Source organism: Budorcas taxicolor, chromosome 18 (genome assembly GCF_023091745.1).
Source record: "Budorcas taxicolor isolate Tak-1 chromosome 18, Takin1.1, whole genome shotgun sequence".
NCBI lineage: Eukaryota > Metazoa > Chordata > Mammalia > Artiodactyla > Bovidae > Budorcas > Budorcas taxicolor.
In genome coordinates this window covers 16,358,976-16,383,254 of record NC_068927.1, presented here as the reverse complement: position 1 = coordinate 16,383,254, position 24,279 = coordinate 16,358,976, and the positions used below count along the sequence as shown (strand labels likewise).

The following is a 24,279-nucleotide window of genomic DNA, read 5'->3' as shown; positions in this document are numbered from 1 at the left end:
CAAACAGGAGTGGGAGTGACGACAATGCCTTCTGCAGCTCGGAGGGTGGGGGTGGAGGGGCTGGTGGGACACTCCCACCTATCAGCTTTGTGCCCGGCTTGCTTCCTGAGCGCTTCCTTCCTGCGCTTATGAGCCCGGGGCCTCCCTCCTCTCCAGCGTCCTGGCGTGCAGATCCAGAGTACGCCTTCTTAGCTCTCCCTCAGGTCACTGTGCTGTCGCTGAGGAGTCAGGTCGGGGCCTCCTTCCCTTGCTCCTCACTGCAGTGCCCTCTGCCTCTCGTGGTTGTGGCCGAGGCCCTGCTTGGATTCTGGTCTCCCTGTGGGGGCAGACTGCAGCTGCCAGTGCTGTGGTCTTAGCACTATGGAGCCTGGTCCACATCTGGGCGCTCTGCTGCTGGACCCAGCCAGTACAGACGCCCCCTCTGCCCCCCGCTCAGCAGCCGTGCACCTGCAGCCCCCCACCCCTCCAGCTGAGGCGGCCTCCCTAGGCACAGGCCCTGGCGTTTGCATTGTAGGCAGGACTTCCAGCAGTGGGCCATCCACCAGCACTTCCTCCCCATGCCCTCTGCCGCCGGTGGCTGCGATGGAGACCTGGAAGCCGCTTGTACCACCCTGGTCGACGTGCTCATGGACTTCTGCCAAAGGTTAGGAACGTTGGTGCCCAGAGGCATGTGTGTTTTGATTTTGGTAGCTCTAAGAATGTTTTTATTTCTCTCGGTCCACACATTTGGACATATCTGATAACAAGTCTGAATCTTCGCAATGAAGGCAAGCTTCTGGTATCATCTTTCTCTCTGTGCGTCACCTGGTCAGCAAACGTGAGAATAAAAGGCCTAGTAGGTGGTGGGCGCCAGTGTCGCCACCCATGGTGCAGGAAGTACCGGTGTGGACTGGCTGCCACGAGAGGCAGGCCTTCCCAGTCCCGTCTGGGCCGTGCAGGCTGTGGGTGTCTGACACGGCCTGTTCAGTCTCATCGTCCTCCTGGTTGAGGACATATGCTGTGTCCAGGTGGTGTGTGGTGTTATCTTGTTATGGTTTTGATTTGCTTTTCCCTGATGGCTCACAGTGTTGACCATTTATTTATCTTTTTTGGACAGATGTCTGATCAGATCCTGTGCCTATTTACAATTGGGCTATTTGCTTATTGAGTCTTAAGGGTTCTTTATATAGTCCAGATGCCAGCTCCCTTGAGATACGTGAATCACAGATGCTTTCTCCCATCCCTTAAAGTCATTGGTTCACTCCCTTGATAAAGTACTTTGATTCATAGGAGTTTTACATTTTGAAGAAGCCGTATTCATCTGTTTTTAATTTTAGCTTTTGGGCCTTTGATCCATTTTGAGTTACTTTTTTTCCCCTAAATTTATTTATTTGACTGCATCAGGTCTTAGTTGAGGCGCACAGACTTTCCAGTTACAGCCCACAGGCTCAGTTGTGTCTCGGCATGAGGGGTCTTAGTTTCCTGACCAGGCATGGAACCCACATCCCCTGCATTGCAAGGCGGATTCTTAACCACTGAACCACCAGGGAAGTCTCTTGAGTAAATTTTTTGTAAGATGTAAGGTAGAGATCCAGCCCCATTCTTTTGGATGTGAATGTCCAGTTGCCCTTTTTGCTGAAAAGACTGTTCTTTTCCATTGAATGGTCTTGTTACTCTTGTCAAAAGTCCACTCACCATCTGTGTGAGTTTACTTCTGGACTCAACTCTGTTCTACTTATCTTTACCTCTGTCCCTGTGCCAGGACCACACCATTTTGATTACTATAGCGTTGTAATAAGTTTTAAAATTGGAAAATGTGGGAATTCTCTGGCAGTCCAGTGGTTAGGACTCCATGCTTTTACTGCTAAGGGCCCGGGTTCAGTCCTTGGGTAACTATGGTCCCACAAGCTGCACGGTGTGGCCAAAAAATAAACAAGGAAGTAAAATTGGAAGACATGAGTCCGCCAATTTTGCCCTTCTTTATCAAGATTGTTCTGGAGCCCTTGCAGCTCCATCTGGATTTTTAGGATCAGCTTATCAATTTGTACAAAACGAGCTGGGATTCTGATAATGACTGTACTGTATCAGTTTGGGTCCTTCCATTTGTTTAGGTCATCTTTAATATTTTTCAACAGTGTTTTATAGTTTTCAGTGTGCAAGTCTCGCATCTCCTTGATTAAATTTATTCTGCAATATTTTTTTTTTTTGGCACCATTGTAAATGGTATCATTGCTTTAATTTCACTTATTTGCTCAGATGGCTTTTTATTGTTAATTTTTTATGATTTTTCTATATATAAGGTCTTGTCACCTGTGAATAGAGATGGTTAAACTTTTTCCTTTCCAATCCGAATGACTTTTATGTGCTGATTTATTTGCTGAGTTGTCCTGTCTAGAACTTCACAGTGCAATGCTCACTGGAGGCAGTAGGAGCAGACACTTCGTCCTGGTCCTGGTCTTGGGAGGACAGTTTTCAGTCTGTCATCATTGAGTACAATGTGAACTGTGGGTTCTTCATAAATACCCTTTGCCAGGTTGAGGAAGGTCCCTTTTACTCCTAGTTAGTTTGTTTTTTTAGTCATGAGATGGTGTTGAACTTAATGTTTTATCTGTGTGGGTTTTGGTTTTCTATTCGACTCATGTTAATTGCATTGATTGATTTTTGCATATTGAGCCAACCTTGCATTCTTAGGATAAATCCCAGTTGGCTGTGTAATCATTTTGATATGCTGCCAGAGCTGGTTGCTGGCTTTGTGCTGTTGCTGGGGTACCATGCGTGCCCTGTGGTGCCTGGGTACTCCCTGGCCCTGTGACCACAGGCCATGCTGGAGGTAGAAGAGGTAGCCCAGCATAGATAGGAGACACTAAAGAGGCTTTCACTGTGTTTTTATTTCAGTTCGAGGAGTTATCATCACTCAGAGAATTCTGATTTGGTTCTTGGTGGCTGCAAAGGAAATCGGGACATTTTTTCCAGATTGCAGGTTAGTTAGAAAATGCAAAACTCAGTGTGTCCACTGCATCGAAGCCATGTGCTATCAAGATATTTATTGAGTATCCAGTGAGTCCAGATGTCTGTTCTAAGCAGAATGAAAGCCTGAGTTACAGACACGGTCACTCAGACCAGAGGCCACGTGCTCTGTGAACTCATGTCACCATAAACGTCAAAGGAACACAAAAATGAAAGGTGAAATGCAGGAAGCCCAGGCTTTAGGACATTTAAGATTTGAAAACAGGAAGTAAAAATGTGGACTTCAGTAGTAACTTGGTTGCTACTCCCATTCTCTGCTCTTTAACTCTGGGTGCTGCGCTAGGAGGTCAGACTCTTGAGAATTGATATAAATAACCCTCCACTTGGCTGAGTATTGAGAGTTTGCAAAGACCAGAGGCTGGAGCCCCTTCTGTTTCCCAGGTCACTTGTCACTGAGGCAGGAACACTGAGAAGGGTGCAGAGGCCCTGCAGGTTCTCATCCTGGAGTGAGAAGTGCCTTTCTGTCAGCATGCTGCTGCCCAGACCTCCTGAGAGTGGGCTCTGGGGTCAGAGGGCAGACCAGGCCTGTCCTTCCTTCTCGACAGCTGTGCGCTGGGGGTCTGTAACTGTGGATGTGGCCATGCAGCTCTGTCTTATGGGATCTGGAATTCCCGCTATCTCTCTTTAAAAGTGCCTGAATTTAGAAAATGTGGAGGATGAAAGGGAGATCCTAACACTCCACACAAAAGGGACGCATGTCCTCTGCATCCATCGTAATGGGAAGTGGAAAAGAGTTCCTGGGAGGGTGGCCGCAGCAGGAGTCATGGGTTTAGAGGTCGCATGTGACAGGGCGATGAGGAGACGGGTGCTCTTCATCTGGTGCCATCTCCAGGAGATGGCTGCTGACCTGCAGCAGGGCCCTGCGCCCCTCGGCCACGCTGCTCCCCACGGACACTTTCTCTTCGGAGTTTTCCGCAGACGCCTCCAGGCCCTGACTCATGGGTGGGATGTGGCCAGCCGCCTCCAGAGACAGCAGGAGCTGCTCACCTGCAAACGGTAACACGGTTGCGTCCCAGGGTCTCTCCCGACTTCGGCTTCTCTTCCCTCTAGTTGTGGGTCTCTGGGGTGGCCTCTCCCCGGGAGTCCCCTGGAGAGCAGGGTCTGGGCCCAGGATCCCTTCAGTTCAAAGGCCTCACATCGAATGTGGGCTCAGGGGTCCTCACAGCAGCTTCATCACAACTGAGCTGTGAATTGACATCCTTCCCAGGCTAGTGAGCTGGTTGGTTCACACACTGCTCCCACCCTGGGTCATCATGAAGCTTCATGGCTGCTTTGGGGAAGCACAATGGTGTCTATGGGCCCAGCAGCACAGGAGCCCAGGCCCTCCCAGGATGGATGGGCCGCAGACTCGGGCCAGTTCCCAGCAAGCTGGGAGGGTGGCTGCCGCCCCAAGCATTGCTCTCGGGGGTCACTGTCCACACCTCTGTCCTCCCAGCACCCTCCTCGGCCTGCCCCCCTCCATGCTAGTCAGCAGCCCCTGTGCGGAGCAGCCGACCGCCCCCAGCTGCGCTGATTTCTTCCACTTGGTCAACTCAGAGTTGGTAGGTGTGGAGTGAGCAAGGTCAGGTGCGGGGCTGGGGGCCATGTGGGCACCGCGGGCTGGTTCTGGGGAAAGTTCAGGAGTGCATCTGTGGTCACATGGAGCCAGCGGCCTTGGTATGGGTCCCACCTGCAGGGGGTCACTGAGGCTAGGCCGTGGCACTTGGAGACACAGGGAGTCCTTCACTCTGTTGGACACAGGCGGCAAGGCCAGAGACTGGGGCCAGTGCCTTCTCCGGAACATGACTCCTTCATAGAACCTTCCCCAGTTTAGCGGTTTGGGCCCCAGAAGTGCTGACCGACCTGCCTGCTTCACCTCTGGGCACAAAAGCCAGACAGAGCCTACACCTGGCTCTTCAGGCTCCAAAGGGTGCCCTCCCTTACTTGTGCACAGTCAGGGACAGGGAGGTGCTGTGCCCACCACAGGAGGCCTTGTAAAAATGCACCATGTGGCTGGAGGTTGATCTGAGGTTCTGGTCATGTGTGTGGAGCTTATAGGGTAACTGGGGAGCAGCAGAAATGAGGTGAGATTTTCTGTTCAAGTTCGTTCTGGAGGCTGTTCCCCCTCAAGCTCTGAGAACGGCCTGTGAAAGCAGCCAGGTGCGGGGGAGGAGGGACAGCACACAGCTGCCCACCTCTGTCCACCGCCCTCCTTCCTCACTGGCCTCTACTATCTTGCAGAGAAACTTCTCCCATGATGGTGCTCTCACCCACGACATCACCGCCCACTTCTTCAGGGTAATTCCAGTTCCCTCCACCCCTCCCGTGTCACTACTCAGACCTCTGGCCTGGCCCTTGCATATGCAGTGGCTCCCAGGGTCCATGTGCAAACCCAGTGGTGGGCATCTCCTCCCCAGGGGCTCCTGAACACCTGTGCACGAAGCAGAGACCCATCCCTGACAGCCGACTTGGCCCTGACCGCCTGCCAGACCCAGTGCCCCCTGCTGCTCACCTCTGCTCTGGTAGGCCTGCCATCTTCTCGGGGGAGCTCCCGGGCCTGGTGGGGTGCTGTGAGGGTCAGTGTGGCTGGGGGTTGCACGTCTAGGGCTTCCTGGCTTTGTGATCCCAGGCGCAGTGGGTGTTAAGTCAGGAGCAGATGCCCTGGGAGCAGTAGGGAGAGAACTGGAGAGGGAGGACTGGGTCGTAGGAGTCCCTCCGCGCCAAAGCCAGCAGCAGAAGTCATTCACAATGTGTGCTCTGGGCTGGAGCTGCCGGCTCGGCCCCTGCAGCCCGGCCTCTGCATGGCCTTCCGAAGTTCCTCAGTTGGGGCTCCCCTGTGGGCTTTCTCACCCCTTCCCCTTTTGTCAGGAGGGAGGACACAGCCCCATTCTTTCAGAGCAGCACATCCGCCGCCGAGCTCCCTGGGCAACCGTGTGTCCTCTGAGGATGAGTTGTGTTGGGCCGTAGATGAGACACTGTCCTTGTAGTTAGGAAGCACTAGATGAGCAGAGCCAGGCTCAGGGGGTTGGGTGTCAGCCAGCAGGTGGACGTGTCCTGCCCAGATAGTCGGGGTCACTGAGGTCTGCAAAGCGTCCTGCTGGTGGTGAATGACTGTTGGTGCCCATTCTCTCCCATGAGCTGTGGTGGTCAAGCCTGGAGCCCGAGCTGCACTGCCGGTGGAGGAGGTGGTCCCAGAGCCCGCTGCCTGCAGAGCTGCAGAAGCTGCAGGAGGCCCACCTCTTCACTGAGAGGTGAGTATGGGCACATGCTCTCGTTGACCTGCCCAGCATCTCGGGAGCTGGAGAGGCCTCTGGACAGGCTCTGCAAGGTGCAGGGTTCACCTGCCCGTCTCCTTTTACTTCCCAGCGGGTGCCCTCCTAGAGGTCACAGAGAGGATCGCTGGCCCTCTCCAGCCTCCTTACATTTTCCTCTGTGACCATTTCCATCCCTCAGGCACCCCCCCGAGTTAGGGATGCTGGAAACCTCAGAAAACAAGGAAAGCCAGTCTGCCCACTGACTCTAATCGTATAGAGAGCAGGAAAGTTTCTTAAATCATTGCACTGTATTCTGTTTTTCGCTTTTGGCCGTTTTAACCTGCTGAAGGACCTTGAACATCACAGTGCAATTGGGGCAGGGGTTGTGTGGGAGGCCAGCGCAGATTCTGGGGTCTAGGGGTCAGGGGAAGGGCTCCAGGCAACCCTGTGTTCCACACCCTCCTGACAAAGCTGAGACCCCCTGCAAGCTGCACCGCTTCCTGTGTCCAGGGCATAGGGCCAGTCTGTGCAGAGCCAGGTTGGGGGCAGGGGTTCCTGTGGTGATACACTCCTCTTCTCTGCACAGGATGTCCTCCCCCATCATACCACCCCCCGCACCTGGCCCGTCCTGGCTCTGCGCGGCTGCCCTGCACTTTGCAATTCAACGGGCCAGGAAGGAGAGCTTCAGGCAGGAGCTGGGGAAGCTGGATGGCCAAGGAGAGGAGGCAAGGATGACACCCTCTTCCTGCAAGCTCACATTCTCTCAGGGTTCATCTAACACAGTGCTTTTCAAGGACACACGTGTTTGGGGGTCCTATTTGGAAGCAAACCTTCCTGGGTGTACAGGTTTGATAAGACTTACAACTCAACTGCTTTTATTTGACCTGTTTATTCTCCCCATAATCCCCGGGTGGGGGCAGTTAGGGCCGACTGGCACTCATCAAGGTACCTGTACCCCATTCAGCTGCTCGCTGAGACCAGGGCTGGATGGAGGGCTGCTCAGAGGGCAGGCTGGTGTCCCCACTGGGAGCCGCCATGGTACACCCAGCTGAACCCCTAGTTCTCTAAAACCCAGAGCTCCCCAGCAGCTTAGGTTGTACACACCTGCCTGACAACTGCTGAGCTGTGGGGTTTGAGTGATTATAATTTCAAGTAACAGAGTCCCAGGGAGCATCTGTTCTTAGACTTTTCAGGCTGTTTTTGTTGGAAGGCTTTTAGTGGCTCCGTATCTTCCAGACCACTGTCCCCTTACAGGCCCACAGAGATGGGTCCCCAAGCAGTAATTGTTTATAACCCATTAAATTCTGTAAGAGCGACTACAAATTTTATTCCTGCAAAGATCCCCCCAAAGATTTCTAGCCTAGGCCTATAAACACTCAATCAGTGAGGAATTTTTTTTACTTATACTCTCAGGGAACAGAATACAGGTAGTCTTACGTTGTGAGTGGATGTGTTTTTATTTGTAGCTGTTCGTTTCCCTGTTTTTCTTTTCCTTGATGGGCCTGCTCTCTTCATATCTGACTCCACAGGTATGTCAGACCCTCTCCCACACTGGACAGGGTGGCGAGCCCCTGCCCCCAGGGCACTTGAAACCATGGATCCCCATTTCTCCGCAGACCTCCTAAGTTAGGTCTCTTGAGCAGGGGAGGTGTGGTACCTTTGGGGCAAAAGCTTTCTCAGGAGAGAAAACCCCAGGCCATGGGCCTGCCCTGTGGGGTCTCCCTTCAGACCCTGCACCCTGAGGGTCTGCGCAGTGCCCCAGGTAAACAGCCCCTCCTTGCCCACTGTCACCTTTGAGTTCTGTTCTTCTGTGGGTCACAGGCCATTGGCTCCCTGAGGGCTCTGGACATCTGTGCGGAGATCTTGGGGTGTCTGCAGAGGAGGAGGATCTCCTGGCTGCTGGTCTTTCAGCTGACGGAGGCGGGTAAGAGATCCGGAGGCTGCCAACCATGTCTGTGCTGGCTCCTAGCCCTCTGGCGGGAGCAGGTCAGACTGCAGCCGACTCCTTAGTCCTTCTCTTCAGAAGCAACTTTCAAATGGTTACACAGGAGCCCTCCTTGGGGCTCACTTTAAAAACTCATTTTTGCAACTTTATGTGCTTGGTTAAGTATACAGACTCATTTAATAATTTAGTGGAGCCCTGACGATTTCAGGGACCCAGCCCCCACCCCCTAGTCTGTGGCATGAGGTTGCCACCCCTAGGTCAGCAGGCACACAACTTGTGGAGACCGACCCTGACACTATGGGAGGGCCCTGCACTGCTGACAAGCCCCTTGGTTTTACAGATGTCCCCCTGGGGCGCACCCTCCTTGGCCTGGCCCCCGACCACCAGGTCAGGCTGCTGCCGGTCGCCTTCTACAGGTAACCCTCAGGGCCTGGAGGTCAGGGGAGGAACAGCAGGGGTCCTTCAAGACGGAGAGCCTGTGCCCCTGCTGCCTGCCACCAGCCCCAGTCAGACGTGTGAGGTCAGGTCACTTGACACCTGTGTCTGCCTTCAGCCTCCTTCCCTACTTTGACGAAGATGCCCTCCTCAAAGAAGATGCCTTCCTGCACGTTGCTCTCAACATGTACCTGAAGCTTGTTGGCCTCTTTGTGGCTGGGGAGACCGGTGCAGTCTGGACTGTGGCCCATGGTGGGGAGCTCCCAACTCAGGCAGGTGCAGGGCCAGGCCCCATCTCCAGACAGGCTGGGGTGACGCTCCTGGCACAGTTCACGGCTCTAGGCACCCTGACCTTGGCACTGCCCATCTTCTTTCTAGGGTGACCCCATAAGCCTGGTAACAAATGCCCGTCTGTTTCTGCTGCAGTTGATACCTCGGTGCCCAGAAAGGAGCTTCTTGCATGTGGCAGAGGTAATGCCCAGGTGCTCACCAAGGTGGCTCTGTTTAGGTCCGTGTCACTGTGTGACATGAGGATGCTGGACGCCTTGGGGAAAGCCGGCATCCAGCATCCAGGCCCAGGAGGGACGGGGGCAGAATGTGCCCAGCATGTGGGTTTTGTTGCAGCTGCTGGCTATGAGTGGAGATTGTGACCCGGAAGTGAGTGCCGCCCTCCTGAGCAGGCGGCAGGCTGTGCTGGACCCCGATCTCTCCCACGAGCCCCAACTCTTCTGACCCGACCTGCACAGGGCACTGCCCAGCTCCTCGGAGTGGGTTACAAATCTCAATTGCTTTAGTGGGTAAGAGGAATCAGTTCTCTAAAATCTGCATCTGGCCCAAGTCACTCTGGTTATAGGAGAAGAAACTGCTGGTCCCAGAGCAGAGGCCACAAGATCCTGCGAGCCACAGACTGAACCATCGCCGCCCAGTACGCAGAGTGGGGGCGCATCAGGGCACCACTCTGCGCACAGGCCTGAACCAGTCACCACCCGAGCTCAGGGCAGCCAGGCCCTCAGGTGGGCTCAGCCTTCACCACCTGCCCTGCTGCCGGCCTGGGCGGGGCCTCCGGGGCCTGGTCTGGGGTCTGCGTCAGCGGGTGTACCATGGACATGTGCACGTTGAGGTTGTGTGCCTTCTCAAACCGCCGGCCACATTGGTCACAGGCAAAGTCCAGCTCTGTCTCAGCCTTGTGCTTGGTCATGTGGTACTTCAGGGATGCCCGCTGCCGGCACTGGAACCCGCAGACCTCACACCTATGGGATGGGGCCAGTGAGCCAGGGCCAGGGTGCTGCCAGCGGGAGGGCCACCACCCCCCACTTACTGCAGAGGCTTGGCTCCCGAATGGCGCATCTGGTGGACCAGGAGGTGCTTCCGCTGCTTGAAGGTCTGTCCACATTCATCGCAGATGTAGTTCCGCACCTCTGGGGACCAGACAGGGAGTGACCACAGGCCCTGACAACTGTCCCCTTGGTGCTCAAGCACCTGACTCACAGGTGACACAGCTCTGACCCACTTGGCTGCAGCATGTTTCCCTAAACCTCCTATTTTCTGGAGCACCAATTCTTAGAGGGAGCCCAATCGGTGCAGTTTCACAGATGACTGATTACAGCTACTGCTACTCTAGGGACTGTCCCCATGCTGGGCCCACCACAGGGGTACCCACTGTGGCAGTCATCTTAAAAGAGCCTTTCAACAAAACTTGAATGTCACACCCCCAGCCATGCACCTGGAGCAACACCACATGCTTCTCTCCTATATCACTGCGCATCTACCATGTGACACAGCCGCACAGGCAGGCTCCTCCATGACTAGGAGCAATCGTCCTGACTGTGAGGTCTAGACTGTTCTGTGCTGAAAATAAAAACTGCTCATGATCATGACGACTGTGGTCTGACTGAGTTACAATGGCTTGACCCGACACCAGGGAATCACTGTCAGGAGTAACAGACAAGAACACTCAAAGCATGAAATGCTGTGAAACTGAGGGACTGTGAGCCAGCCATTAAGTGGGCAAATCGGAGTGAAGAAGTCAATCATTTGTGCAAAGGTCAACAGAGGAAAAATATCGTTTAGGATGGACTATCTGGACATGGGGGTGGAGGGTCGGGAGAGCTGCCTTCTGGGCAGAACCAGCAATGACGAACATAGGCACACACGAGTCCAAGGTCATGGACGCGTGTTCAGAGAGAAGGGGTAGTAACCTCACACACTGATGGCGGTGAGCACTGGGGCGCCACCTTCCCTGTGCTTTTCCCACCAGCTGCTACCATGAATTTGGGTCAGTTTTATAATCTGAAAAGCACATATCATTTTCTTCCAGTAATGATGTAAATGGAGAAGGAAATGGCAACCCATTCCAGTACTCTTGCCTGGAGAATCCCACGGACAAAGGAGCCTGGTGGGCGATAGTCCATGGGGTTGCAAAGAGTCAGACACAACTGAGCAGCTAACACACTGCTGCTGCTGCTGCTGCTGTAAGTCGCTTCAGTCGTGTCTGACTCTGTGCGACCCCACAGACGGCAGCCCATCAGGCTCTGCTGTCCCTGGGATTCTCCAGGCAAGAACACTGGAGTGGGTTGCCATTTCCTTCTCCAATGCATTAAAGCAAAAAGTGAAAGTGAAGTCGCTCAGTCATGCCCAACTCTTAGCGACCCCATGGACTGCAGCCTACCAGGCTCCTTCGTCCATGGGATTTTCCAGGCAAGAGTACTGGAGTGGGGTGCCATTGCCTTCTCCGAACTAACACACATGATGATGTTAAAACAGACCACAATAAACTCACAGGACAGCACCAGGGTTTCTTCTGTGTCAGTTCCCTGGAGCCCCATCTGCAGGGGAGGGGACACACCTGTGTGGATGAGCTTGACGTGGCGCTGCAGGTAGCGGTCGATCATGAACACCTTATTGCAGCCGGGGTGTGGGCAGGGCCTCTCCCGGACCTCCTCGTGGTGCTCCTTGACATGCTTCTGTGGGAGGGACCAGGGGCGTGAGTACCCCAGCCTGGCCAACACCCTGGACCAGCGTGCGTGCCTCCTCCCAGCGGAGGCACAGACCCAACCAGGCCCTGTCAGCAGAGCTGGGGGTGCACTCTCCTGGGAGGCCCCTCACCTTCATGCCGTCGGCCCCGCGGTACACAGCCGTGCAGCCCTGGTGCGGACACTTGTAGATGGTGGGCAGTTCCTCCCTGCAATGCAGAGCACACGTGGAGCCACGGCCCCCACAGGCTGCGCAACCCCCGCTCCAGCCCCTCACCTCTCACACCGTGGCTTGCCCTTCCAGCCCGGCTTAGGCCCAGGTTTCTTTCGGATTTTTGGTTCTTCTGACTTCTTGGCTTCCTTGCTTTCACTCTTCCTACCAGACACCCTGGAGGAAAAGACAACACTGGTCAGTAATGTTTCTGATCTTCTGCATACACGGTGTTCATTTTTCTTTAAACACTGAGGTGGTTTCCTCAGATCTCCAGAGCTAACCTCCAGTCCCCATACTGACCACCTGGCTTTCACACTGACACTTGCCCACCAGAACTAGAAAGACTGTGGGGAGGTGGAGTCCCTGCTCTGCCAGGAGTGGGCCTTCAGGGCCAAGTGTTACTCCCTGTCATCAACACCAAAAACACAACTTTGGAGATACCAGGGAAAATACTGCAGTGGGGAAAGCTAGAAAGAAGATCCAGATCTACTCTCCTAGAACCTGCCAGGAGACCCTCAGCAACCAGGGGGAGCTCTACACCTGCTGCTGTCCCCCCACCGCAGACCCTAGGCAGTGGGGACCTTGTCCTCCAAGCATGGGGTTGTGCACCTCAGCCAGTCTCACAGGGCCCTGAGGACCAGGCCAGACAGAGCAGCTTCCCCCTTGGTATCCTTCAAAGTTTTAAAAAGACATGCACACCTCTTCTTAGATCCAGGAATGTAAGGAAATCTGTCAGGAACAGAAGGCAACTTCTAGGGCCATAAAGACAAGCCACCGCTGATACAATCCTCGATGGTCACAACTGAAAGCTTTTCCTCTAGTATCAGGAGCAAGACAGAGATGCCCACTTTCACCAGTTCTTGACACAGTACTGAAAGTCCTAGCCAGAGCCATTAGGCAAAGAAAAAGAAAAGGCATCTAAATTAACAGGAAAGAAAATTACCTCTATTCACGATGCCATGATGTTATATGTAGAAAACCTTAAAGAACCTACACAGAAAAATTGAGCAAAGTTGCAGGGTGGAAAAATCAACACATTAGAACCCAGTCCTGTTCCTACACACTTAAAATGAATAGTCAAAAAAAGGTAATTAACTATTCATTTTTAATAGCATCAAAAGAAATAAGATACTTAGAAGTAAACTTAAAAAATTAAAGACTGGTACATAAAACTATGAAAACACTGTGAAAATTAAGACCTGAGCAAGTAGAAACACATGTTCATGAACTGGAAAACTTAAAAGTGTGAAGATGGCAATAATCCCCCAAAGCAGTCTATACATTCAATCCCTATGAAAATTCTGTTTTTTCACAAAGTAGAAAAAAAATCCTAAGTTTCACATGGAACTTCAAAGGACACTGAATAGCCACACAAGTTTGAAAGACAACAAAGCTGAAGGATTCACACTTTCTGATTCCAAAATTTACTACAAAGCTACAGTAATCAAAGCAGCATGGTACTGGCATAAAGACAGACATACATACCGAGGAACTGAGAGACCAGAAATAAACCCCTGCAAGTACAATCAACTGACTTGACAAAGGTGCCAAGACCACTCACTAGGCAAAGGACAGTCTGTTCAACAGAAGGTGCTGGGACAATCACATATCCACATGCAAAAGAGTGGGGCTCAATCTACACCTCACACCATACACAGAAATAACTCAAATGGATCCAAGACCTAAATCTAAGTGAAAACTGTGAAACTCTTATGGGTAAATCTTCCATGACCTTAGACTTGGTAATGGTTTCTCCTGAATATGACACCAAAAGCACAGTAAACTAAAAAAGTAAAAATAGGAACACTGGACTTCAAGACAGTGAAAAAAGGGGAAAATATATTCTGCAGTTCAGTGGCAAAAAAACCAAACAACTTAGTTAAAATACAGGCAAAGAACTTGGACGGACATTTCCCCAAAGATGATACAAACATGAAAAGCTACTCAACATCACTATCACTAGGGAAATGCAAAACAAAATGACAATGAGATACTACTTAACATCCACTAGCAGGACCTAAAATAACAAGGTCTGGTAAGGATGTGTAGAAATCAACCCCTGTACATCGGCAGCAGGAAATGTAGAATGTGCAGCTGCTGTAGAAAACTATGGCAGTTCCTCAGAAAGTTAAAAGTACCGTAGGACCTAAAGAATCAAAAACACGTCTCAAACAGATAACTGTTACACCACCCTTTCTAGCACTATTGACAGCAGCCAAAATGTGGTCCCTCCGTACCATGGCCGTGCTGCATGGCAATCCGACCAGGAATCAAACCCATGGCCCCAGCAGTGGAAATGTGGCGTCCTAGCCATCAGACCACCAGGGAAGTCCCTTTAATAGGATCTTATAGAAAGGAATCAAACTGACAGGTCACAACATGGATGAATCTCAAAAACCCTATTCTGAGTGAAAGAAGCCAGTAGGAAAGCGACACAGAGTCCCCAGAATGGATACCTACACTAGGAGGGGGCAGGGCCTGAGGGGCAGACAGGGGAGTCACTGCTTCATGAGGATGCATTTGGGATGGTGAGTCTGGAAACAGTGCTGACAATTGCACAACATTGTAAAAGTTCTGAAACAGGAGTGAACTGTATGCTTAGAAAATGGTAAAACAGTAACCTTTGTTGTGTATTAATTTACCACAAATAGAAACATGAACAGTTGTTTTCCTCTTCAAACAGTATATTAACAAGAACCTTTTCAACAACTGCACAGGCTGCTCCTCCCCTTCTTCGCCTATGATTATTCTCTGCCACCCGGCCACGGTCCCGGCCTCCACCCTCTGCTGCTGTGCAGCTCAGGCACCTAGTGAGAGCTGAGCCGTGCCCAGTGCTCGCACCACATCACACGCTCCTTGAGAGCAGGAGCAGCCTCCAGGTCTCCCAGTGCGTCCCTGAAGGACAAGGGGCTGGGGTCCCTGCAGGCGTGGGAAGATGGCGCTCGCAGGCCCAACTTGGGGCTGCTGGTGCTTTTCTTTCCCATGGCCGCTCAGGCTCCTGTGGGAGCCCTGGCAGCTGGTGTCCCCTTCTGTCTGCGTGGCTGAGGACCTCGGCAGGCACGTCTGCTGCAAGGTCACATGGACCCAGGCCCTATTCTAGGACGTCAGCAGGCGTTCGTGTTGTGGTGCTGGAGGCACCAAGAGGCCATCAGGAAGGAGCCCAGAGCTCCAGCCTCCTACAGGTACAACTTCCACTAAAATGTTCCATCTGACCACAGCCTCTGAACACTTTGCAGCTTCCCTGGTGGTTCAGACGGTAAAGCGTCTGCCTACAATGTGGGAGACCTGGATTCAATCCCTGGGTTGGGAAGATGCCCTGGAGAAGGAAATGGCAACCCACCCCAGTACTCTCGCCTGGAAAATCCCACGGATGGAGGAGCCTGGCAGGCTGCAGTCCATGGGGTCGCAAAGAGTCGGACACAACCGAGCGACTCCACTTTCTTTCTTTCTGAACACATACCCGGTGTGTCCCGTCCTACTGCAGTGTCTGTGTGCCCTCCCGGAAACCCAGGGAAGGGGGCTGCCTGTGTGCCATCTCCACCTGGAGCAGGGCAGGGCAGGGCCTCTCCCTCTCCTAACCCCATGCCAGTGGCCCTGGGACTCCTGGCAGCAGGACATAAGAGGGGCCCATGGAGATCAGGGTGGAGCAAGGGCTCCTGCTGCAGCAGACCTGGCGCCTCCATCTTGGCCCTCCTGACGCCCCCTCTGGCCAGCAGCGTCTGTCCACTCAGGCCCGCTCAAGGGCCGTGACCCAGTCCCACATCCCAAGTGAGAACTCCCGAGCCACCGCCTCTCTTGTCTCCACCCACAAAGGAAAAAGGAAGTTGTGCCTGCTTCTCCATTTCGTTTTGCACTTTCCTGGCTGATGGTGTGGTTTCATTCTACGCCAAAGGCCCAAGCTGGGCATCTACTAACTGGAGGTGTTTGGGTGTTCCTGGGCCCAGGGTGACACAGCGATAACCAGCCTCCTCTGCCAGGACCCACAGAGCAAGAACACAAAACCCTGTGGGAGGTGCGCTGCCTCAACAAGGGATCAGGGCCAGAGGTAGACCCGAGAGCAATGGCAGGGCCAGGTGGCCATGTCGCCAAGGCCCTGGGCACAAAGGGCAGAAGGCGAGCAGGGGGACCAGAGGCCACCAGAGCAGACACGGGTGGGTGGATGGAGCACATTCACAGGGCTGCGCTAGGCCAGGTCCCTGCGCTGAACTGGGAAAGTCCTCCTGGGTCACCCAGAAGCCACCCTTTGTTGGGCTGGTGAGGTCAGGCCATTCGAGAAGCAGAGTGTGTGCTGACCAAGGCAGACGGGGAAGCCACCGTCCGGTCCCCGCTGCCCCCAGGGCAGGTGCAGGTCTCCAGGTCACCCACTGGACACCCCCAAACCCCGGGGAGCTCATGGCACCACCATCCCCTTACTTCTTTCCTGGGTACGGCTCAAAGGACTCATCCGAGGACTGGGTGTTCTGCTTCTTGTCATTTTCATCTTCACTCAGGAAATCTCTAGGAAAGAAGAGAACCTTCAGCAATGCTCTGGAGCAGGTGATGGAAGCAGTGAAACTTCCTGTCTAATACCATGTGGATCCCCACACTACATGCTTGACTTCTCAGAAGGCCTAAAATCCCCAATCCTCTAGTACCATCTCCTAACACAAAGGGCAAACCAGGGTCACAGGCTGAGGATCCTCGGTAAGCCATGCCTCTCATCACAACAGGACCCCAAACTCAGAAAGAGTCAGCCTACGGGGCCCCAGGCAGAGGTGAAGACCCTCACAAGAGGTGGCTTCGCAGGAAGCAGGCTTTTAGAATGTCACCTCACTCCCGTAACTATAAACACCTGCCCAAATGACAGGCCAGCTGTCAGTGATTTCAAAGGGTAACAAAGACCTGAAAAAGATCTGCACGTCTATAATCTCTACCCCAAAACGTGAGTCATGACGTAAGCTGTGCTAGTCCGCACACAGCCTGGCTGGCATGCCTCAGCTGCCCCTACAGGCTGCCACCCTCCCCACGGAGAAAGGCCCAAGGATGGCTGGTGGCTGCAGGATAGCCACAGCCTCCTGACCCAGGGTGGGGGGGGGATTTCTGGCACCCACTGGTTCTCCTCCAACACCTGGGTCATCTGTCACTGGCACCAAAAATCACGCTGTTGTTCTACTTGTTTGGACAAAGTGCATCTGTGGTCTAGCCACAGTGTACAAGGCAGGGTGGAAAGGTCAGCTGGTGTGCAGCCTCCACCCTGAGAGATTTGGTCTTGGAGACCGGGAAGGGGGTGTCCCCAGGAGCAGACAGGTATCCTGCCTGCCTCTAGAAGGTCTGTCCTCCACTCCACAACACAAACACCATGATAAACAGCCAGAGGCTGGCTTCTGTTCTAGTAAAATCTAGGGTTGGCATAAAACTCAGCCTTGGAGGCCGAGATGAGCCAGCAGCCAGAGGACCATCTGAACAGAGTGATGTCCACACCTGGCTGGGCCCCCGTGCAGCTCTATCAGGTCTGAAGTGCCCCCAATCAAAAACAGAAGCCTGTTAAGCATCCCCTACCACTCCCCTCCTCCCAACAGAGAAAGTGGGAGGCCAGTGAGAGCCAGGCCGCAGCCCTTGGGATGGTGGCGTTGGATTGCCAAGGAGGAATGTTAGGCTATGTAAACCCACTCTTCTCTCACCCCTCAGAAAGGTCACTGAACTCGTCTTTTACCCGATCATCCGAGGTTGGAGATGGAACCTGCTTCTCACCCAATTGCCCTGGGAAACAAAGAACAAAACTCCAGTCACCTGTCACCCCAGGGGAACTGCACGGTAGTGCTCCCCACAGGCATGACGGGGCGCCTAGGGTTCCCATGCCTCCAAATCCACTCACCTCCTGGCCCCCTCAACAAGGCCTGCATAGCCAAGCCCACCACACCACCCCCATGTCCTGCCAGCAGTAGCAACAGCAGCAAATTCAGCCCTGCCTCAGAGGTTCAGATCCAGTCGCTCTCGGATGTTTCAGAACATCGAAAAAGATCATTGGTATCCAAGTACTGCAGGCACATGGCTCAAAACTCCAAGCAGTTCTAAGAACAGTGAAGCCCTCCAGCATGAGCACTGCCTCACTCTGAACCATCCAGTGGCAAACATCACTCGCAGGAGCAGCCTGGCACCCACATGGAAGCTGAGAGACGTGGGTAGGAAGCCGGCCCAGCCCTCCTAATACCACGTTGGTGAACAACTGCACCCAACACACAGGGCCACGGGATCAGGCCCCACAGGGCACTGACAGGCCCAAGGAGTGACCTGTATTGGCTCGGGACAACCCCTGACCCCAGCTGCCTTCGTGCCCCACAAAGGTCCGGGCTCTTCCTCCCTCCGTGCCCTGGCCCCAAGCAGGCTTGGAGGAAGCCTGGATGGCAGGTGAGCATGCCTTAAAGGAAGGCACTCAAACGGGGTCTTCAGCCCCTCTCTGCTGTCAGACGCACATGAGGCGGTACCAGGGCTGCCCTGGCCACTACGCTGGCCCCTCTGCGCATACCACTGCACCACCACAACAGCCACTTCCTGCCAAGGGCCCTACCTGGCTCAGGACCAGGAATACTGGTCAAATAGCCCAGAAGAGCCACCTACCTGGGGCCCCACCTCGGGGGAGGCTTGGCTGAGACGGGGGGCCCGGCCCCGGCCCCACTGGGTCACCATCTGAGGGAAGCCGGCTTGTGTCGAGGCTGGGGAGCGTCTCGGTTTCAGCCCCCGCCGCAGCTGCTCTGCCTTGGGAGCTCTGAGGGGCAGCCCCGGTGGGGTTGAACCCCCGATGCTGGGGGAGTCGCGGGGCTGAATCCTTGTCCCACGTCCACTTGACACCCAAAGCGCTGTCCAGCAAGAGGGCCCCACAGCTGGAGTCGGCGTCCATGGTGTAGTCATGGCCCTGGTCGCAGCCCCACATGGCCCGGATGACACCACAGTACTCGGAGGACAGCGTCCTCTGGAGGCTAGGTAGGGCCCCACAGCTGGCCGCGTGTCTGTGCACCCACCCCACCAAGCCACGCAGGCCCTGGGGGCTCGAAGCAATCAGGTCCACTGAGGAGAGGCAGAGAGACGCCAGCCCATGGCCAGTCAGCATCTGAGTCCCCCCACTTCCCGCCCACCCTGCACCCCACCCTGGGGGCGCACTCACCCACACACGCTCCCTCCTCCGGCCCCATCCGTGGCTGGACACCGACCCTGCAAAGGAGCAGGGCTGCTCACCAAGAGCAAGCATGGGGCCCAGTGGCCACTGTGTGTGCCGGCTGAGCCTTTTCCTCCGAGGCCACCCACCAGGCCCTCCCCACCCTGTGCTCTCCAGTCAGTCTCCCCACACACCCAGCCACTGGTGCTCATGAGTGTCTGCCTCACCAGCACCCGGGCTGCCCTGTGCCCATGCAGCCCTGTTCACAGGGTCTCCTGTACACCCCCAGCAAAGGAGGGAAGGGGCACCTACTTTGCACAAGGCTTCCGGCGGCCTGTCGGGGGAACATTGACTCGCTGCAGGAAAGATGTGAGGAGGCCGTGGCACTGGTAGAACTGGGCATGGCAGTTCTTGCAGACAAACTGGGACAGAGCTGGGTCCTGGTGGACAGCCACGCCCAGGAGGCGCTGGAAATCCCGGATGAAAACACGGTCCCCAGGGGGTGGCCTTTCTGAGCTCTCCCCAGGTGCCCTGCCGGAGATGCTGCGGAGACTCCGGGAGGAGAACTTTCCATGACAAAGGCGACAGTGCCCCATGGCCAGGGCCCGGGCTGTTCCTGGGCAAGCACAGGAAACAGGAAGTCAGGCATGCAGAACATAGCTCCCAGGTGAGGTGAGATCCACACTCCACCAGCCCCCGCCCCAGCTCCTGGAGTGGGACCTCCCCAGACATGCCCCTTAAATACAAGTCCAGGTCTGGGCCAGAGGCAGGGCTCTGGATCCAGGGTTCCAAATGAACATATAGTCTTTTGGGAGAATGGCCAGTGGAGGGTCTTCTGAGTGGAAAATCCTTTCAAAGAACTCTAAATGCCTCCAAAACAAAGCCAGTATTGCTCTAATACTAAAACCAGACAAGGACACAACAATAAAATAAAATAATATTTATTTTTAATAAACATAGATGTACAAGCCTTCAACAAAATAACAGCAAACTGAACTCAACACTTAATTTAAAAGATCCTGCACAATGATCAGCCAGAAAGTATTCCAGGGAGGCAAGCATGGCTCAGCCTTCCCAAATCAATTCATGTGACACACATTAACAAAATAAAAATCATACTCCTCTAAATAAATGGAGAAAAAGTAATGGACAAAATTCAATATCCATTCATGATAAAAACCTCAATAAACTGTATACAGATAGAAAATACCACCACATAATAAGAGCCATACATGACAAGCCCCAAGCTAACATCATACTCAATGGTAAAGAGCTAAAAGCTTTCTTCTAAGATCAGGAACAAAACAAGGATTCCCACTCTCACCATTTTTATTCAACACAGTACTGTACATTCTGACCAAAGCAATTAGGCAAGAAAAATAAAAACCACTCAAATCATACAGACAGAAGCAACACCATCTGTTTGTGTATTAATATTACATATAGAAAATTCTGTAAGACTCCATGAGAAAAACTGTTAGAATAAGCAAATTCAGTTATAGAATACAAAATCAATATACAAACATAAGCTGATTTCCACATACTAATAACAAACTATTAGAAATTAAGAAAATAATCAGATTTACAGTAGTAGCAAAAAAAAAAACCTATGAATAAATATAACCAAAGAGATGAAAAACCTGTACACTGACACCTGTAAGACACTGACAAAAAAAACTGAAACCACAAATAAGTAGTCCATGACCATGGGTTGGAATAATTAATTGACATCAAATAATAAGACAATTGACATTAATTAACAAGACACTGTTAAAATGTCTACACTCCCCAAAGTCATCTACAAATTCAAAACAACCCCTATCAAAATCTCATTGGTATTTTTCACAAAAATAGAACAATCTTAAAATGTATATGAAACCAATAAAGACCCTGAACAGCCAAGGCAATTCTGTGAAAGAACCACTAAGTTGAAGGCATCATGCTTCCTGATTTCAAACTATACTACAAAGCTACAATAATTAACTCAGTACAGTACTGGCATAAACAGAGGCACATAAAGGGACTTCACTGATGGTCCAGCGGCTAAGACTCCACATTCCCATTATAAGGGGCCAAGATTCAATCCCTGGTCAGGGAACTTGCCACAACTAAAGATCCCACATACTGCAACAAAGATCAAAGATCCTGCATGCCACAACTAAGACCCAACACAACTAAATAAATATTTTTAGTTAAAAAAAAATTGACAATACGGAAATAAATTCATATATATATATATATAGCCAATTAATCTACAACAAATAAGCCAAGATACAATGGGGGAAAGAACAGTCTCTTCAACAAATGGTGTTGAGAAAACTGGACAGCCATATGCAAAAGAATGAAACTAGACCATCTTATACCATACTCAACTCAAAATGGATTAAAGACTTGAAAGACCATAAAACTCCTTTCATCTAACAAAACATAATGGTTAGCTCCCTGACATCTGTCTTAGAGATGATTTTTTGGATTGACACCAAAAGCAAATGCAACAAAGGCAAAAATAAATAAATGGGACTATGTTAAACTAAAAAGTTTCTGCACAGAAAAGAAAATCATCAACAAAATGAAAAGGCAACCTACTGAATAGGAAAAAATATTCACTAGTTATATATCACATAGGGGGTTAATAACCAAACTATGTAAAGAGCTCATACAACTCAATAACAAAAATAATCTGATTTTTTAAATGAGCAAAGGCTCTGAAGAGACCTCTTTCTAAAGAAGGCGTGCAGATAACCAACAGGTGTATGAAAAGGTGGTCAACATTACTTCACGAGGGAAATGCAAATCAAAACCACAATGAGGGAAAAAAAAAAGTCCCACAAGACATTTACCTCCCACCTATCAGAATGGCCATCATCAAAGAGACAAGTAATTACAAGCGTTGGTGAGGATGTGCAGAAAAGGGAACCCTTGTACACTGTTAGTGCGAATGTAACTTGGTGCAGCCACTATGGAAAACAGTACAGAGGTTCCTCAAAAAATTAAAAATAAAACTACTATACTGTCCAGCAATGCCACTGCTCGGTATTTATCCTAAGGAAATGAAAACTAACTTGAAAAGGTACATGCAGCCTTGGAAGGGGCATAGTTGGTTGATGTTCTACCAACATCTCTAGAAGGGTGCTTGCCATGTAATCTTTGTGTACTTTGTGGGGAAAGGGGGCCACTTTTCTGTAATTATGTCTCAGTTTACAATGAAAACTTGAGTTTCAAAGGTAAAATAAACATGATAATCATGTCAAAAAAAAAAAAAGAAAAGAAAAGATACATGCATGCACCCCTGTATACACTGCAGCATTATGATACCCAAGGTATGGAAACAACCAAAGTGTCTATCAATATATGAATGTATAAACAAAGTGGTATACTCAATGGACTATTTACTCAGCTATTAAAAAACAAGAAAATTCTGCCATTTCCAATGACAAAGATGCACATTATCAGCATTATTCTAAGTGAAATCAGTCAGATGGAGTAGGATAAATACCACATGATGTTACTAACATGTGGAATCTTCAAAAAGCGAAAATCATGAAGTAATAATTACAGAAAAGATATTGTTGGTTGAAAGAAGGGGAGTGAGGTCCTGAGTGAAATGCGGTGTGCAGTGATCAAAAGGTGCAAACTTCCAGTTATAAACCACGTCCTGGTGACGTTGTCTACCGTATGGTAACTACTATAGTTACTACAATATAATACTTTTCTGTATATCTGAAAATTGCTAAGAGCTCTTAAAAGTTGATCCTAAAAGTTCTTATCACAAGAGAAAAAGACTGCTAACTTCGAGTGGTGATGGATGTTAGTATACCTGAAACCAACATCACGTTATGTGCCAACTATACATCAAATTTTTTTCTCAAAAAAAAAAAAAAAGAAAAGTTTGAGTATATAAATGCCTCCACAGCTATGGAACCGTCATAAACTGAGCTGGACACTTCATTCCTCTTCACACCACTCCCCTGAGACCAGAAGCGAAGGAGTCGCGTCCACATACTGCTTTCCCGGGGGGTCTCTACTCCTGACTGCAGGAGTAGACGATGCCCCTGCCTCTCTGCCCCGGGATTATAGGAGAGCAGCTTGAAGTCTTTTCTGAGGGGGCAAAAGCATGACACTAAGACCAAGTGCATATTAACCCCCATACAGTCCGTCCCAGGCACTCCTATGCTTAATCCTTAGTTCTGTTTAGCAAAAAGGAAGCTGAGGCCCTGAGAGATTCAGCCATTATCCGAAAAGCACAGGGCAAAACCACGACTGAAACCAGGCCTGCCGACAGACAGCAAGACTCGAGCATTAAACTACTTCGCGAGCTCTGAGGGGAGCTGATGGGTCAGCTGTGTTGCAAAAGAGCACCCCGCGCAGCCGCGGCGTCCCGGGGAGGCCGCCTCACCTCTCCCAGCGGGGAGGCCTAGTCCGCTTTCTGACCCACCCTGGGCCGGGGGGTCCCGCGGGGTCCCGGTGGCCACCGGGGGCACTCTACGGTCACAGGGGCCCCACCCGCCGCCCCTCGCGACCGGACGGCCGGACCCACCTGCCTCGTCTGCGCCGTCCTGGCCCGTGTCCCCGCAGGGCCGCGCCGGGCCCCAGCCCAGCCGCGCCGCCACCACAGCAGCCGCCTCGGCCACGTCGGGCCCGCTGTGGGCGGGGCGGCCCCGGGCCCGGCCTCCGCCACAACAGCCGCGGCCCGAGCTCCCGCGCTGCCGGGACGCCGCGGGCGACAGGAAGCGCCCGAGCCGGTCCCGCTTCATAGCCTTGGAGACGGCTTAAGCTCGGCCCCAGCGCTCCGCCCCGTCCGACCCGGCTCGGCCCAACTCGGCCCCACCCGGCTCCGTCCGGCCCGGCTCCGCCCCACTCGGCTCCGCCCGGCCCGGCTCGGTCCCAGTCGGCCCCGCTCGGCTAGCTAGTAGCACGTCCGGAGCCTCTCGTCCGCTAGGCGGACTGTGCTCGTTCGTTTCCGTTCCACTCCGCCGCTCGGCTTCGCTGGACTTACTGGAAGGGGGGCGAGGCGATGAGGGAGGGGCGGGGCGAGGGAGGGAGAAGGAGGGTGAAGAGACCTGGATGGGGCGGGCTGACCAGCGGAGGGGAGGGCGAGGAGAGCGTAAAGGGAGAAGCAGAGTGAGGAAGGGAGGGGCGGAGTGAGGAGGGGAGGGGCGCAGTGAGGCGGGGAGGGGCGCAGTGAGGGCAGAGCAGCACGGCCTGAGGGCAAGGGACGCGGTCTACGCTTGGCCTGTCACCGACGTGGAGTGCGGGGAGCAGTAGTTGCACTTACACGCTTTTGGCTACAGCGTAAGGAGGTTATTTGAGAGCTCCGTCACCCCCACCTCTACCCCTTCGGC

The 24,279-nt window shown here is 52.6% G+C and overlaps 2 protein-coding genes across 3 annotated transcripts in view; one reads left to right on the top strand and one right to left on the bottom strand.

Moving 5' to 3' along the window:
* The window catches only part of FANCA (FA complementation group A), a 37,959-nt gene extending 27,481 nt beyond the window's left edge, over positions 1 to 10,478 (top strand). The window contains exons 30-43 of the mRNA XM_052655241.1: positions 515 to 643; positions 2,875 to 2,959; positions 3,839 to 4,002; positions 4,442 to 4,547; positions 5,227 to 5,283; positions 5,403 to 5,507; positions 6,124 to 6,236; positions 6,826 to 6,964; positions 7,706 to 7,768; positions 8,061 to 8,163; positions 8,525 to 8,600; positions 8,738 to 8,891; positions 8,998 to 9,090; positions 9,244 to 10,478. Coding sequence (XP_052511201.1) covers positions 515 to 643; positions 2,875 to 2,959; positions 3,839 to 4,002; positions 4,442 to 4,547; positions 5,227 to 5,283; positions 5,403 to 5,507; positions 6,124 to 6,236; positions 6,826 to 6,964; positions 7,706 to 7,768; positions 8,061 to 8,163; positions 8,525 to 8,600; positions 8,738 to 8,891; positions 8,998 to 9,090; positions 9,244 to 9,351 — 1,495 coding nt within the window. The 3' untranslated portion in view covers positions 9,352 to 10,478. The remainder of the gene's footprint in view (positions 1 to 514; positions 644 to 2,874; positions 2,960 to 3,838; positions 4,003 to 4,441; positions 4,548 to 5,226; positions 5,284 to 5,402; positions 5,508 to 6,123; positions 6,237 to 6,825; positions 6,965 to 7,705; positions 7,769 to 8,060; positions 8,164 to 8,524; positions 8,601 to 8,737; positions 8,892 to 8,997; positions 9,091 to 9,243) is intronic.
* ZNF276 (zinc finger protein 276) lies at positions 7,244 to 24,234 on the bottom strand. 2 transcript variants are annotated; one of them, XM_052655243.1, is made up of 11 exons: positions 24,215 to 24,234; positions 19,250 to 19,553; positions 18,947 to 18,993; positions 18,403 to 18,849; positions 17,466 to 17,544; positions 16,219 to 16,302; positions 11,869 to 11,979; positions 11,725 to 11,800; positions 11,465 to 11,582; positions 9,938 to 10,037; positions 7,244 to 9,869 (listed from the first exon to the last, which is right to left on the bottom strand). In XM_052655243.1, exons 2-11 carry the CDS (start codon positions 19,531 to 19,533, stop codon positions 9,629 to 9,631), a joined length of 1,587 nt encoding a protein of 528 aa, XP_052511203.1. In that variant the 5' UTR covers positions 19,534 to 19,553; positions 24,215 to 24,234; the 3' UTR covers positions 7,244 to 9,628. The 2 variants fall into 2 exon arrangements, with proteins under 2 accessions (XP_052511203.1, XP_052511202.1); XM_052655242.1 differs by lacking the exon at positions 24,215 to 24,234 and adding an exon at positions 23,475 to 23,691.
* Positions 24,235 to 24,279: the final 45 nt, after the last annotated feature.

Excerpts from the sequence above, each read along its gene's own strand:
- ZNF276 (XM_052655242.1), bottom strand. The coding sequence starts at position 23,691 with ATGAAGCGGGACCGGCTCGGGCGCTTCCTGTCGCCCGCGGCGTCCCGG. Across the intron at positions 11,801-11,868 it reads GGCAAGCCACGGTGTGAGAG|GGAGGAACTGCCCACCATCT; the intron begins GTGAGGGGCTGG and ends TCTGCATTGCAG. Across the intron at positions 10,038-11,464 it reads CGTCAAGCTCATCCACACAG|AGGTGCGGAACTACATCTGC; the intron begins GTGTGTCCCCTC and ends TCTGGTCCCCAG.